Source organism: Manihot esculenta, chromosome 2 (assembly GCF_001659605.2).
Source record: "Manihot esculenta cultivar AM560-2 chromosome 2, M.esculenta_v8, whole genome shotgun sequence".
NCBI lineage: Eukaryota > Viridiplantae > Streptophyta > Magnoliopsida > Malpighiales > Euphorbiaceae > Manihot > Manihot esculenta.
Window position 1 is genome coordinate 12,373,459 of NC_035162.2, and position 14,452 is coordinate 12,387,910.

Here is a 14,452-nt window from a genome sequence, read left to right on the forward strand (position 1 = left end):
TTCAAACTATTATACTCCTCCGTCCACTTTGTTTCTTCGTCCTATTAAAAAAACAATTTTTTTATTAACTTTTTAATTATATTTATTTTAAAAATATTAAATTTTATTAAATATAAAATGAATTTTTAAAATAAAATAAAATAATAATATTTAATTTATATATTAATATAATATAAAAAATAAAAATAAATAATAATTCTAAATAATTAAAAAAAAGAATAAAAATTATAAAAGAAAAAGAGTAATTATTTAGACGTAAATTTATCTAAAATTAATCTAAGTGATTTTACTTAAACTATAATATTATAATTATATTGTGTGTGAATAAGAAAATTTAAACTAGCAGTATTCTTTTTAATTATAATTTATTAAGAAGATAGCTTAAATTTTAAAATTATAAGCAGTGTGATTAAAATACTATCTTATTCATATATGAAAATTATGGTGAAAACCTAAATAAGACAAATTTATGTTTTTTTTTTTCAAATCAGGACAAATTTATGTTAAAACTATTATTTCATGTTTATTTATAAAAATAAATAAAATAAAAATAATTCAACTTAAACGACCAAAAGGATGTAGCAAAATTCACAGCAATATAATTATATTTTTTAAAATTTAATTATTTACTGTTATAAAAAACTCTCAAGGAGAAAAGTATGAAAATCTATAATAGATTTATACAAAATTTTAAATTCTATTTCATATATTATAAATCGAAAGTTATTGTTTATGGTTAAGGAAATTACCGGAAAAAGATCATTAAATATGTATAACAAGATTATTCACATTAAAAAATAATTTATTAAAATGCAATTATAATACTTAATTTGATTTAATTAAAAACTCAATTCCTATAAAATTAAAGCTAAATTAAGATTAAATTTAAATTTAAATATGAATACAAATGATCGGATAATTTGGATATATAGTCAATCGCTTCGAGCAATCTATCATGGCCGTCAAATCATCTTTTATGAATATAAGTGACTAAAGTCAAATGAAATGAAAGAGAGAAACAACGACTGTTGGGAAAAGCTTGGACTCGAACTGACGTTGGATAAAATTGAAAAACAATGGGATACACAAATATCCAATAGGAACACTTTTTTAACTTCCTACTAATGGAGCTTCCCAAAAGCAGGTTATCAAGGAAGCTACAAATGCACATGCAAGCTACCCTGTTGATTCTACGCTGAAATTTTACAAAAAGAAGTAGAAAGCTCCAAGCTGAGACTAAAAACACATGACAAAAAAAAAGGAAGCTAAAGAATAAAACAACTAAAAATGTGTGGGAGAAGGAGAGGGATGACTATTGAAATGGCAAGATCTCCCCTCTCCTTAAACTAACTAGAAGAAAGGATATTTTATTTAGAGTGAGAGAGAATGGAGGTTAACTTTCTAATTTTTTTACTTTAAATACTTATTTGGTTTGTATTTTTTGTAGAAAAAAAATAAATTCTATTAATAAATGATACTATAAAATTTTAAAGTATATACATGTACATAAAAAATAATTATACTTTAAGATTTTAATTATTATATATATTATGATAACCTCCAGATCTTTCATAGCCCCAGAAATAAGGTCGGGTCCAAAAGAAGGCCACAGGTCCAAAACCCATCAGATCATACACTCGAGAGGCGGCTCGACTTCACGAGCCTGGGCCGGCAACCGAGGATGATCCGGATCAGATATGAGCACAAGCCCCATAAGGAAGTAGGCCCAATCACTCACTACCCCTACCCGCATGCGCTCTGAAGAGCATTAAATGGCCGTTACGCATGAAGCAGGTGCCTGACACGCCCGTACGTACGGGCTTGAGTGACAAGGACATGAAGCACTATATACCGGGGGGTCTTTTCTTGCAAGGGGGTACCTTCTTCTTTTTCTTCTCCGGCCTGGACTCCATTTTACTTTCTCTGCAACTCTTGTCTAAGGACACGACTCTTATTCAGGAAACCTGACTTGAGCGTTGGAGGGTCTCCGCCGGGGCATCCCCGGTGGATCTCTGACCCCTTTTCCCTTGATTTGCACGTCATTTCCTCAAAGAAAACATGGAGAGGCCCATTTGACAGACCCAACAGAGAGTCCAAAAAGAAATCAGATCCATATAACAGAGGACGAAGGAGAACCAGATCTATCGGATATGGAGTCCAAGTAGATTTAGAGTTATCATATTATATAATAAATTAATATTTTATATTTAATTTATTAATATAATAAACTAATATATCCGATTAATAGTTATTTTATATATTTACAGTAATAATTAAATATAATTTATAAACACATAAAATATATCAATTCTGCAAGTTACAATAAATTATGTGATATCATTTATTTAGTGACAGATATTAATTATATTAAACTGTTAAAACAAACAGAGTGCTCCAAAGCTGCTGATTAATTCAGACATGACATCAAATGGTGTTATTGGAACCCACACAACACGTTTGGTGCTTGGAGAAAGGAATCTTCTGGTTTGGCTAGCAGTTGTTGGGGGCGTTGTCAGCGACTGTTTCGAAATGCCCGTCGACTAAAAGTGCTGGGATTTACTGGCCTTTTATGCATTGCGGCAACTCATAGGAACGTTTTCGGCACTTCTTTTGAGCATGCAATCTCCCAATGAGTAAAGTACAAAAGAGTATATTATTCTCTCCTTTTTATTTCTCTCATAAAAAATGTAAATATTAAATTTTAGTTTTAAAAAATTTACTGAAAAGTAACTAAATAAAATAATTTAGTATATATTTTGGTTCTAGACTTTTATTTAAAAATTTAGGCATTTTAAAATTTTCATAGTTAATTATTGATACTTAAAATTATTAAATATTTATGCTGTATATTTAATTTTATCTGTATTATGAATTTTTAAAAATTAAATAATTATAGTTTTATAAAGATAAAATTGATAAGAGAAAGATTAGAGTGGTACTAATATTTTGTATGAAAATATGGGCCAAATAATATATTTGGCAAATAAGTATGACTGAGAAATTTATTTACATTAAATTGTTTATCCTGAAGCTTGGTATCATTTTTTCTTTTTTAAAAAAGAAACAAAATAAAAAGTGGAAAATAATACTTTTCTGTATCAAATTTTTATTTGCCTTTTTTTGAATAAAAGTAAACAAATGAAAGAGATGAAAATAAAATAATTTTCCTTAATCGGAAAGGCAAACAATAAGGAAATAAAATTTTGATAAATTTTCAGAGGATAAATAAATGAGAAAGATACTCTTTTAATTTTAATTTTATTTAAAAAACATAAAAATAAAAATATTATAGAATTATTAAAATTTTAAAACATAAATCATTAGCAAAGTATATATTTTAAACTTATTTATAAAAATAGAAACTTGAATATCACAGCAACATTTAAATAATAATTGAATTCGAATGAAAAACAAATTTGAAATTAATTTTAATCAGAACTTAAAATAACATAAATTAAATGTGCATAAAGCAAAAAAGCTTTAAATTGAGCCGGGTCCTCGACTCGTGGCGCGACTGACTCTGGGAGGAGGCTTCGACGCGGGATCCACGCCGTGACCAAGACGACACAAAGTCGCACCTTAATCGGCCTAACCTTTGACTGCTAAACGCGCGTAATTTGATGCTTTTTTTCTTTTTGATACAACTCGAATTCGAGACCCGTTCACATATATATAATATATAAAGAGAGAAATTTGAAGCACCGATTTCATTTCCATCTCCAGGCTCTCCTGCTGCAGGCCCTCAACGAGCTTTCCTCTCTCTCTCTCTCTCTCTCTCTCTCTCTCTCTCTCTCTCTCCTTAGATTTGCAGCGATGAAGAGCCGAGGCACTGCCAAAGTCTCTGTCAAGTTTATTCCGATCCTCTGTATATTTTGCTTCGCTCTTGGAATTCTCTTCTCTAACAGGTTCCTCTTTCTCAATGTCTGTTCTTTTTCTATGGCTGATCTTTTGCATTTTCATGGATTTTTAGGGTTTTGTTTCCTCTTTTCTCCTTTCTCATTTTGAATTCAACTCGTTTCAATTTGAACTTAGATCGTTCTTTTGCAGGGCATGGGACCCACCTGAATCCAATGGCCATCTCATGGCGCAGCGTCGACGTGAACAAGAGTTGCAAGTTGTCTCCGAAGACTCCACAGCTCAGAAGGTTTGTTTTATCTAACGAATCATCAAACTTAGTTTCTTTTTTAATTTTTTAGTTTCTTTGATTCTGAAATTTATTGTCTCTTTGTTTTAAGAAGCTTTCACATGATAAAGATGTGATGGACGAAGTTTTGAAAACTCATGATGCTATTCAGTGAGTTAACAATCATCTTTCTATTTTTTTTTTCTGTTTCTCACGCTAGTTTAGCTTTCGATTTTGCATGATTTCTATGTTGGTTAACATATTGGTTTACATTGGTCCATTTTTTGGAGGCCTGCCAGATCGCTAGACAAGTCAGTTGCTATGCTTCAGATGCAGTTAGCTGCATCTAGGAGTTCTCAGGAAATGAGCTTGAATGGCTCCGCTGCCCTGTCCGTTTTGTCTCATGAGGGTCCGCCCCGGCAGAAAGTGTTCATGGTTATTGGAATTAATACAGCTTTTAGCAGTAGAAAGAGGCGTGACTCTGTCAGAGAGACTTGGATGCCTCAAGGTTTTATTGCGGTTTTGAAACCTTTGTTTTCTTTTAGTTGTTTTATGTCAATCCATGTTGTAAAAGTTCAAATGGTTTTCTTGTTTGATCAGGGGAGAAGCTTCTTCAATTGGAGCGCGAGAAGGGGATTGTCATTCGCTTCATGATTGGCCATAGGTGATTGTTTTCACTCTCTTTTACTTCTTTAAGCATATAATTTTTTGTTGGTAAGAAAAGTTTTAGCGTGCTATAGGCGGTAGACAATTATCCCTTAGTTGTAGATTTAAAATGGAAATTTAACTTTTTGCAACACAGTTTTTAACTCACGGAGTAGATAAATTGATTTGCTTCTTAGCTATGGGTATAAACTGCCCTATTTTTCATTTTTTGGTATGAACTCTTTGTTGATTTTGTCATCATTCTTTTGCAGAATCTCCAAATCTTTGTGTAGGATCATCAGCTAGATGTTATGATGTTGGTTGATAAAATGTTCATTTGAATTCACATGCTCCAAGGAAAAAAAAATACTTAAATTGCCCCTTGCATGAATGTTGTTGCTTTGCCCTTTTTCTTTTCTTTTTTTTTTTTGGGATAATTAAAAAAATAAGTCAATGTGAGCCTGTTATGATAAAACAACAATTTTTTATATCATTTTGAGAAAAACTACTTGATATAAATATTTTCTGTTGTATTGACTTGGGAACTGACGTTATTGATAAATTTATTGCTTCAGTGCAACATCTAATAGCATTTTAGATAGAGCCATTGATTCAGAAGATTCTCAGCATAAGGATTTCCTTAGACTGGTAAGAACACGTGAACAATATGTTTGTATCTGCCTGCTATTACAGCAGCCATTGTTTGGGTCACACTACAATTAATTTTATGTTTTATAGGAGCATGTTGAAGGATACCATGAATTGTCTGCAAAAACAAAAATCTTCTTCTCCACTGCTGTTGCTAAATGGGATGCTGAATATTACATCAAGGTGGATGATGATGTCCATGTTAATCTGGGTAGGCATTGTCCTTTAGGTTCTTTTTAATTTTATGTTGTGGAAGAAATTTTGTTTGTATTACCAAAAGCTGAACTGTTACACTTGCATCTGTAGGCATGCTAGCTGCTACTCTAGCACGGCATCGATCAAAACCCAGAGTGTACATTGGATGTATGAAGTCAGGGCCAGTTCTTGCTCAAAAGTAATCCTCTTGGACCTCTTATTGATGAGAGTATAATTGTTAATAGCTTTGTATCTTTTCACAGTGGTGATGCATGTTTCTTTTTTAATATTCTTTTTCTATTTTTTAGGAATGTTAAATATCATGAACCAGAGTACTGGAAATTTGGAGAGGAAGGGAACAAATATTTCCGACATGCAACTGGACAGATATATGCAATCTCTAAGGATCTTGCGACATATATCTCAATCAACCAGTAAGAATAGCTATATTTTTTTGTGGAAGTACTTGAGCCTAATTTGCTTCCTTATAAGCCATCATATATCTGTCTTGGTCCTCTTTCCTCCATCTTGAATAGTTTAGATCCTATGGTTTATGGATTTATGCTGGGCATATGATGTTACCCTTTTCTGACATCAAATAGTTCCAAGCACATCATTTGCCAAATGATTTTTGGTTTTGGCCAGGCACAATTGGCATTTCTAAAGATCATATTTGACAGGCATGGCTGAAACAGAAAAGCAACTAGATGTGATGATTTCACATTTATTGTATTGACTTATAAAATTTATTCCTGAGGAAGAGAGTTAAAATTCTATGTGCATTTATTGTTAATGCAGGCCCATATTGCACAAGTATGCTAATGAAGATGTGTCGCTTGGATCGTGGTTTATCGGTCTTGAGGTTGAGCACATTGATGACCGCAACATGTGCTGTGGAACTCCACCAGGTACTGTTTTGAGGAGTTTGTCTGGAACAAGTCTTTTATGGATATCTTAATTTAGTGTTTTTGATGGGATCCTCCTCTTAATTCATTTCCTTGTCCCTAAATTTTCTGTTAGTATTTCAACTTGTATTTGTTGCTGCTGCTGCAGATTGTGAGTGGAAGGCACAGGCAGGTAATGTGTGCATTGCATCTTTCGACTGGAGCTGCAGTGGAATCTGTAAATCAGTGGAGAAGATCAAATTTGTTCACGAAAGGTGTGGTGAAGGGGATGGAGCTGTATGGAGTGCTCTCTTTTAGATCGAGTGGGATGTTGCTACTTGGGCAAATGAACATGCATTAAGTATTTATCCTGGAGTACAATATGGTGAGAGGCAGTTGCTAATTCCGATGAAGAAAACACATGTTACTCCGTAAAAATTTCCAAATATGTTGCCTTTTCCAATTCTTGGAGAAGCCTTGGAAGAGTTTGGAGCAGGAGCTTGTGCTGTGGTTTACACAGGAGCTTTTCATTCGAGATGCTAGTTTGAGTAGACATGGTTAGCCGAAGAGTGTCACCTTCCCGAATTATTATCTGATTGTGGGAGGATACATTACAATACATAAGTATGTATACATATCATTTTTGTTTTAGATTGGGAGCTAAATAGTTATTTCATTTTGCCCCTCCTCCCTCCCAAATACAGAAGGGAAAAAAAACAGATATTATAATTTGTTAGATACTCCCCAAGTTTGCTGTGTAACCGGCCATGTTAGCAGATATAACTGATTCAAATTGGGAACGCTTTCTTTAATTATAAAAAAAGTGTGGCCTTTTTGCGAGGTTCATAATTTTTTTAGTCTATTTGTGCAAATTGAGGCACCATTTGGTTCATCGCCTTTGTTGCTTTCTGTTATTGTATTTTACAATAACCAAATAACGGGGAAGTTGATCTGCTGTTTTTTTTTTTTTTCCCTGTCAAAGACAAAACTTCATTGCTTTATAACCAGTAGAAAGGCCCAAAAAAAAACTTCCTTGTAAATATAACTATTACTTTAAAACCATTTACCTTATTTTTTAAAACTTCCATCCAAATATAGTATAAAATTTTATTCAGCCATACTAGTTGTTTTTAATAATTATTAGTTATTTTAATAGCTTTATATTGTTTTAACAATGATTTTTTAGAAGTTAAAAGAATAATTTTCATGATTCACATCCTTAACTTTTAAATATTAGTAGTTTAATCTAGATTAAAACTCTAATTACTTTCTCAAAAGTTATTGCCAAAGCCTAAACGAGAAGGGTATAAATTGAGTTTTTTAAGCTCTAATTTTATTATTTTTATTTTCATAATAAATAATTAATATTTTTAATATTTAAAATGTAAAATTAATACTGTATGAAGAAAAACCAAAAAATGATATTCACATTTTTTTTTACTAAAACTGAGGCCTATTTTAAATTTTTTTTTTTTTTTGAAAAATAGCCAAAAATTCGTTAATTAAGTGGAAAAAGTCCAAAAAATGTTTTCGGTCCCTTAGGCAATTTTGACGTCGATTCTTCATCGGTCTGCAAATTGCAATACGGTTCGTTTCTTGGGGACGCACTGTACTGGACCATCTTCTTCCCTCCGTGGACTTCCTTGCTCATCCGGCATCCAATTTTCTATCTCCACAAGACTTCAATCACTCTAGTTCCAAGACCTAAAACTGGTTTTTAGAAGACGAACTAGAAAGTAATCGGACGGTGGGAGAATCGGAATGGAGAACGCTGACGTTTTCCTAGGTTTGCATGACTTCTTAGAGCGCATGCGCCAACCAACCGCCGCTGATTTCGTCAAATCCATTAAGAGGTTTTTCTATCTCTCTCTCTCCGATCACAATATATGCATACAAATATTTGTATAATTATTTATTTTTTGCTTTCGTTTTCATTGCTTTCAGTTATAATGAGAAGGCAATTGGTGCTGGTCTTTGAATTAGGCAATTATAGCTTGTAGTTTTGGCTTCATTTTGGATTTTCCCTTTAATTTAGATGGGGAATGGCTTTTTTCCTGTTTCCAAATCAAGAGGAGCATTTCCAAGATTTTTGGTGACACTCTACCCAAAAATGTTTTGGAATTGATTGTTCCTTGTTTATATTGGTTCAGGGAGAGTTAAGTAGTTTTGAGTTTAAAAATTGTAGCCGTGCAGGAGTCCAAATATTTCTGTTTTTTTTTTTCTTTAAATTTTTATTTTTCATAAATTATAAGAATGCAGTGATACAGTACATTGCGTGGCTAGTTTAAGAAGAAGCATTAGGAGCTCTGGGAAAATGGGAAGCTGGCTTAGGCCATCTCATGTCCATTCTATGACAAGTTTAGGCTTTTCTGGTATGCTAATATAGTAACATTTGAGAGAGAATTTGTACTTCTTGAATTTGATCGAAATTGGTAGGTCAGGTTAAGAGTATGATAGTTTACAAGTCAAATTCGTGCAAGGTTTGAATGTAGCTTGCTCCTTATTGCAGCTTCATTGTCTCTTTCTCAAACAATGCTCCTGATCCAGACAAGGACAGTGCTCTGGTACAGGAGTTTCTTGCCAACATGGAAGCAGCTTTCAGGGCTCATCCACTCTGGGCTGGTTGCTCAGATGAGGAGCTGGAGAGTGCTGGTGAAGTGAGTTACTGGATCTTTACCTTGTCTGAAATTTCATTGATTATTATACTGGTTGTCTGTTTCATAATCATAGTCATGACATGATAGGGATGGAGGACAGACCCCCTAGAAAGTAAATAATCATGTTGTGACCTGTGAAAAAATTAATCCACATATTCCAAGTCTTTCATAAGATGATATGTGTAAGCACTGTCATCCTAAGTTACTATGACTTGTTTTATCTTCCAGTATACATCTATTTGTTGGTTATTAACTGGTCATGATTGATGAGTCTTAAGGCTGCTTATAGTTTCATACTTTTCTGCTAATTCATATGAAGTCTAAAACATGCAAAATTGACAAGGTTAATGGCAGAAAATAATAGTGGGAGACTGCTGAACAGCTACCAATCTAACAACTTCTGCCTCTGTCCTGATATGTTGTCCATCATAGATTTCAGATGTCAAAAAACAACTGCATTATGATGAATTACTGAACGAGGGTTTTTCTGTATTTTTGGAAGTTAAAGTAATTTGCAGTTTTGCAAAAGAAATAACCAGAAAAATTGATTTCCCTCAATGGACTTTTGAACTAATGAAAGAAGTTCTGGCAGGGGGTAGAAAGCATCATCACTAGTATCTACAACCAGCTTTAATTCCCTTATCATATATATATATATTTTTCTGCTCCCTGCGAGGGAATAGGATCAGTCTACTGAATTTTTCATGAGCTATGGCCTTCAGACTCTACAGTTTACAACAGCTGACGGTTTCCCACCCAGCATAGCATGATAGATGAACTATAACTCCACAACCAGCATAGTAAGAGGGATCATTAAGTGCAGTTCTTCAATCCCTAATAGATAATGTAACAGGTTAAAGGAGAACTTGTACAAGTCATAGGTCTTACCATTTGGCAATTCATTAATTATCATCCTATAAGAGTTATTTAACTTGATTTATTTGGCAAGTAGGTAGTATTTTTTTTCTAGCCCTTCAATTCATCTGTTGCTTGGGTTAGGGCTGCATTTCCGTTGGTAATCAAGTGGCGTCGGATTAGAATTCATTTTCTCCAAAATGAAAAATACAGCTACTTATAGTGCTACAAGCATTCTCCATATATATTGTTCAGATGACTTGCAACAAGATGAAGCAACAATAAGAGAAAAGTGAAAGAAAAAGGGGTAAGGGAAAAGCAGACTACAAGGGGGCAGTGGGAGTTTTGTCATTGAACTTCTTTGCTTGTAATCTTTCATGGCCTATGACTGACTCTAGAGGCTAACTAGTGGTGATGCCATATCAAACAGACTCTTAGGGCTGCATCAGACGATGCAAGGTGGGAAATTTTGAAGAATGAATAGATTGGTATTTACATGAATGCCAAAAGCTATCCTGCTTAAACTGCATTATCAGAATCAGAATCAGAAAGTAAAATCAATTCCTATCCAATTAAATACTTGTTTTTTTTTTCTTTTCTTCATTAAGAACCAGATTACTGTGAAATGAATAGAACTTTTCATGAAGCCTAACTTCAATAGGGTTGAATAAATTATGTTCTACAATTACTAGTATTCATGTTATTTTTCCCCTTTCTGGTATCCCCACACTTGGTGGGCAGGGAAGAATAGAAGTAATTATGTAATGCTGTTAATGGATGTAAATTTTATTAATTTAGATATGTTACATCTGGCTCTCTTTTTTCCAAATACAGGGACTCGAGAAGTATGTAATGACAAAGTTATTTACTCGTGTGTTTGCTTCACTTCCTGATGATGTTAAAGTTGATGAGCAACTTTCTGAGAAGATGTCTTTGATTCAACAATTCATTAGGCCAGAAAATTTAGACATTAAGCCAACCTTTCAAAATGAAACATCATGGCTGGTAAGTCAGATTCACTTTTATGTGATATTGCTTGCCATATGCAGAGGACTTCTTCCTCTGCTTGGTATAAAAGATCATTCTCTGGAGGGCTCTTAAATTTGTTTGGAAATTTGATGCAGCTCAAGCAGTTATAAATGGCTAAAACATAAAAGCAACAGCTTTCAAAAGTTATGTTAATTTAAGGATTATCAAAATTTAAGCATACATGTTACCTTTTGCAACTTCTAAGGGTGCCCCCTTACTGTCATTGATACTTTGCAGCTAAGTGTACATTTTAATTTGCACATATCACATTGTTTTACTTTAATTTTGTCTACTTGTGGCGGTCAGATTTTTGTTCGTCTACTTGCATTATCATCTAGGCATGTAGAATTTATGAATCTTCTAGTCTCTGTTGATGTATAAATTGTGCTCAATCATGGAGGATGGAAGTGACTATTTTTGAACTTTAAGATATAGCATGATGCTGCTAGGACTAAGGAAAGTTTGCTTTAATTTAGGGGAATCATAAGTTTTTATACAAATTACAGCTTACCTTAATATTTTGTTCATATTATATGTACTACATGAGCGAGATTCAATGCTTTGAGTGCATTTCCCCTCTGGAATGTTACATCTGTCTGTGTGTGCGCGCACACACATGCGTGTGCCTGTTGGTGTGGCAATTTGAACTCCTTTTGACCAGATTATGCAAGATCATGCTTCTTGATATTATCAAATATGTGCTTTATTTCTCATTTCTTCATATCTATGAGTTTGTGGAAACCAAATTACAATCTTCTGGTTGAGCGGGCTCCTCTTTTCTGGAAATAAGAGGAAGGACTGAGCTCAGATACTGGCTACTAAAATACTCACTATGAGTTAAAGGCCATCATAAGTCATAATAACTTATTTTGTTCTTACTTATCTTTATTGTGGTCATACTCTGCACCTTTCTGTCTTTGTCAGCTTGCCCAGAAAGAACTGCAAAAGATCAATATATACAAAGCACCGAGAGACAAACTTGTGTGCATTCTCAATTGTTGCAAGGTCATAAATAACTTACTGCTTAATGCTTCAATTGCTTCCAATGAGAATCCTCCTGGGGCTGATGAATTTCTTCCTGTACTAATATTTGTTGCTATAAAGGTAAGATCAATAAACATGAATCTTCTTGTGCCTTTTGCAGACTTCTTTGTTGTGAAGAATCAATTGGTAGACGATAAATTGCATTATGAACGTTAATGGAAAAATATTTGATATGTATTGTTGTATTTCCTTTTCTGTTATATTGTTAATCTTTTTCTCCCTTCGTCCTATAATTTTGTCTATCTTTCCCTTTTTTGTTGTTGCAAAATTATTATCTATTTTCCTTGTTTACCTTATAGTAACATATAAATTGACTATTATAACTTTATTTAGTTTTATCTTATTTCCAAACAGCCTCTTAAAAATTTCTTAGTATTTAATAAAATTTAATGTTTTTAAGATGGATATAATTGAAAAATTAATAAAAAAAAATTATATTCCTTAATACATGTGAAAAAAAAGTGAATAGAAATTATGGGACGGAGAAAGTACTTTGCCCAAATAAAATTTTCACTCTTAACTTAAATTTGTAAAGTTATTTCTCCTATATTTAACTTTCTTGTGTCAAATAAAACTAAAGAACCATAAAGATCTATGGAATTAATTCTTTTGTGAAGTATGAACGTGTGAATAGCATCCCTGTGCTGGGTGAAAGTCTATATGCAGTGGCACCGAAGTGACAGCTTGAAATTAATGCATATTCAACTAATGCAGAAGCATAAATATTTCTTGAAGTATTTTTTTTCCTTGGTTTGATTCTATTTAAAACGTGATTTAAATTTCACACACTTCTTCATTTCACTGAATTGTGCAGGCAAACCCTCCGCAGCTGCACTCAAATTTACTGTATATACAACGGTATAGGCGTCAATCCCGGTTAGTTGCGGAAGCAGCATATTTTTTCACAAATATGCTCTCCGCGGAGTCTTTCATATCAAACATTAATGCAGAATCCCTTTCAATGGAGGAAAATGAATTTGAAAAGAACATGGAATCTGCTCGAGCTCTTCTATCTGGGCTTTCAACTGATTTGGATAGTCTGTCTAATCAAAGTGATCAAAATGTTGGAAATAATCTTAAAGCAGAAGTTATGGATTCCAAACTTCAAGCTTTAACTTCTACCAAGGAAAGGGACTCCTCCATCAGATCCAGCCCTTCTGAAACAAGATCTGGCAGCAAGGACGTACAACATGTGAAAGATGAGTCATCTGTGGCAAGGGTTCAATCCCTCTCAGATATAGAGAACAGAGGAGCACTGATGCTTTTAAAGGAGGACCTGGCAAGTAAAGTCTTTCAAGAATACCCATACTTGTTTGCTCATACTGGTGATCTGACAATCAATGATGTAGAAGACCTACTAGATAATTACAAAAAGCTGGTTTTCAAGTATGTTTGTCTTTCCAAAGGACTGGGTGGTGCTATCCCGTCGCTTAATCTGTCCACTTGTCATCACTCTGAAGCTGAAACTGTCAAAGAACATCAGGACACTGGAGCAGTAGAGCTAAATGATGAATCACAAAAACATACTACTGTGATGGATAGTTCGTTCACAGATTCTCTTGTCAGTGAAGAAAATATCAAATCAATCAGTGAAGAAAATATCAAATCAAAGTCCCAACTTGATGAGACAATAGCATCTCAAGAGGAGGGAAAGGAGGAAAATTCTCAAGGATAGTTCAACGAGTCTGGGCTATATAGGAGTAACGCAGTTTTCATACCCCGCTGTAACTAGAGCTACTTATTTTTCTTTCTGCTGAAAGAACTGTTTTGAATTTGGGTTTCAAGTACAGGGAGGACAATGAAGGGCCAGTTAGATATCTATTGTTTCTTTTAGTGACACATACGAACGTTATTTCCATGGAGGCATACTTACGAGGCACCACCTGATCCCAGAATTTTTTCCCCCTTGTCTATGTGGCATAATTGATCATATCTAGCAGAATGCACATGGACGTGGATGATTAAATTGGTAGTACCTGTTGCTTTACCCTATCAAGAGGTACATCCTCTCAGTTCTTTCCTCTCTTTTTGTTCTCTAGTAATCCATGTTGTAAATTATTGCAGTACCGCTAACTGGGCTCTTGATTATTTTGCTGCTTTATACTTGTACAAAGACTATGGGAATGATTAGATTCTATCTGTTTTAGTTTTTCCTTTTGAATTTTGTAGCTTTTATCAAGTATGACCGAATGATTTTACACTTGAGTTGCCTTACCTACTTAGCTACTTTAAATGAACTTCTTGTTAGTTTACATATGAATGCCATAGAATAGAAGTTCTGGAGAACGTGCATAAACTGGAAGGTCTGTAAATATATTTTTTTTAATAAAAACTTGTAATTTTGGATCATAATATTCAGTTAGAGCCGACAA

General features: G+C 33.6%; 2 protein-coding genes across 7 annotated transcripts; both read left to right on the forward strand.

Annotated features, from left to right (window-relative positions):
• The first annotated feature begins 3,687 nt into the window (after window positions 1–3,687).
• On the forward strand, window positions 3,688–7,352 carry LOC110609671 (beta-1,3-galactosyltransferase 7). Of its 4 annotated transcripts, none has more exons than XM_021749426.2 (11): window positions 3,688–3,905; window positions 4,048–4,144; window positions 4,236–4,294; window positions 4,414–4,631; window positions 4,724–4,787; window positions 5,344–5,416; window positions 5,507–5,627; window positions 5,723–5,810; window positions 5,920–6,045; window positions 6,410–6,519; window positions 6,665–7,352. In XM_021749426.2, the coding sequence occupies exons 1-11, from the start codon at window positions 3,814–3,816 to the stop codon at window positions 6,811–6,813; spliced, it is 1,197 nt and encodes a 398-aa protein (XP_021605118.1). In that variant the 5' UTR covers window positions 3,688–3,813; the 3' UTR covers window positions 6,814–7,352. The 4 variants fall into 4 exon arrangements, with proteins under 4 accessions (XP_021605118.1, XP_021605121.1, XP_021605120.1 ...); XM_021749429.2 differs by having other exon boundaries at window positions 4,423–4,631; XM_021749428.2 differs by having other exon boundaries at window positions 4,239–4,294.
• Window positions 7,353–7,974: 622 nt separating this feature from the next.
• On the forward strand, window positions 7,975–14,280 carry LOC110609460 (vacuolar protein sorting-associated protein 9A). Of its 3 annotated transcripts, XM_021749039.2 has the most exons (5): window positions 7,977–8,348; window positions 9,005–9,152; window positions 10,842–11,012; window positions 11,961–12,140; window positions 12,895–14,280. In XM_021749039.2, the coding sequence occupies exons 1-5, from the start codon at window positions 8,257–8,259 to the stop codon at window positions 13,753–13,755; spliced, it is 1,452 nt and encodes a 483-aa protein (XP_021604731.1). In that variant the 5' UTR covers window positions 7,977–8,256; the 3' UTR covers window positions 13,756–14,280. The 3 variants fall into 3 exon arrangements, with proteins under 3 accessions (XP_043810186.1, XP_021604731.1, XP_021604732.1); XM_043954251.1 differs by lacking the exon at window positions 10,842–11,012 and having other exon boundaries at window positions 7,975–8,348; XM_021749040.2 differs by lacking the exon at window positions 9,005–9,152 and having other exon boundaries at window positions 7,978–8,348.
• Window positions 14,281–14,452: the final 172 nt, after the last annotated feature.

What these genes read in the sequence shown, in the direction of transcription:
- LOC110609460 (XM_021749039.2), top strand. Translation starts at nt 8,257, where the DNA reads ATGGAGAACGCTGACGTTTTCCTAGGTTTGCATGACTTCTTAGAGCGC. An exon ending in TTCGTCAAATCCATTAAGAG is followed by an intron (nt 8,349 to 9,004) that starts GTTTTTCTATCT and finishes TCCTTATTGCAG; the next exon opens with CTTCATTGTCTCTTTCTCAA. An exon ending in AGCTGGAGAGTGCTGGTGAA is followed by an intron (nt 9,153 to 10,841) that starts GTGAGTTACTGG and finishes TTCCAAATACAG; the next exon opens with GGACTCGAGAAGTATGTAAT.
- LOC110609671 (XM_021749426.2), top strand. Translation starts at nt 3,814, where the DNA reads ATGAAGAGCCGAGGCACTGCCAAAGTCTCTGTCAAGTTTATTCCGATC. An exon ending in AAAACTCATGATGCTATTCA is followed by an intron (nt 4,295 to 4,413) that starts GTGAGTTAACAA and finishes CATTTTTTGGAG; the next exon opens with GCCTGCCAGATCGCTAGACA. An exon ending in GGGCCAGTTCTTGCTCAAAA is followed by an intron (nt 5,811 to 5,919) that starts GTAATCCTCTTG and finishes TCTATTTTTTAG; the next exon opens with GAATGTTAAATATCATGAAC.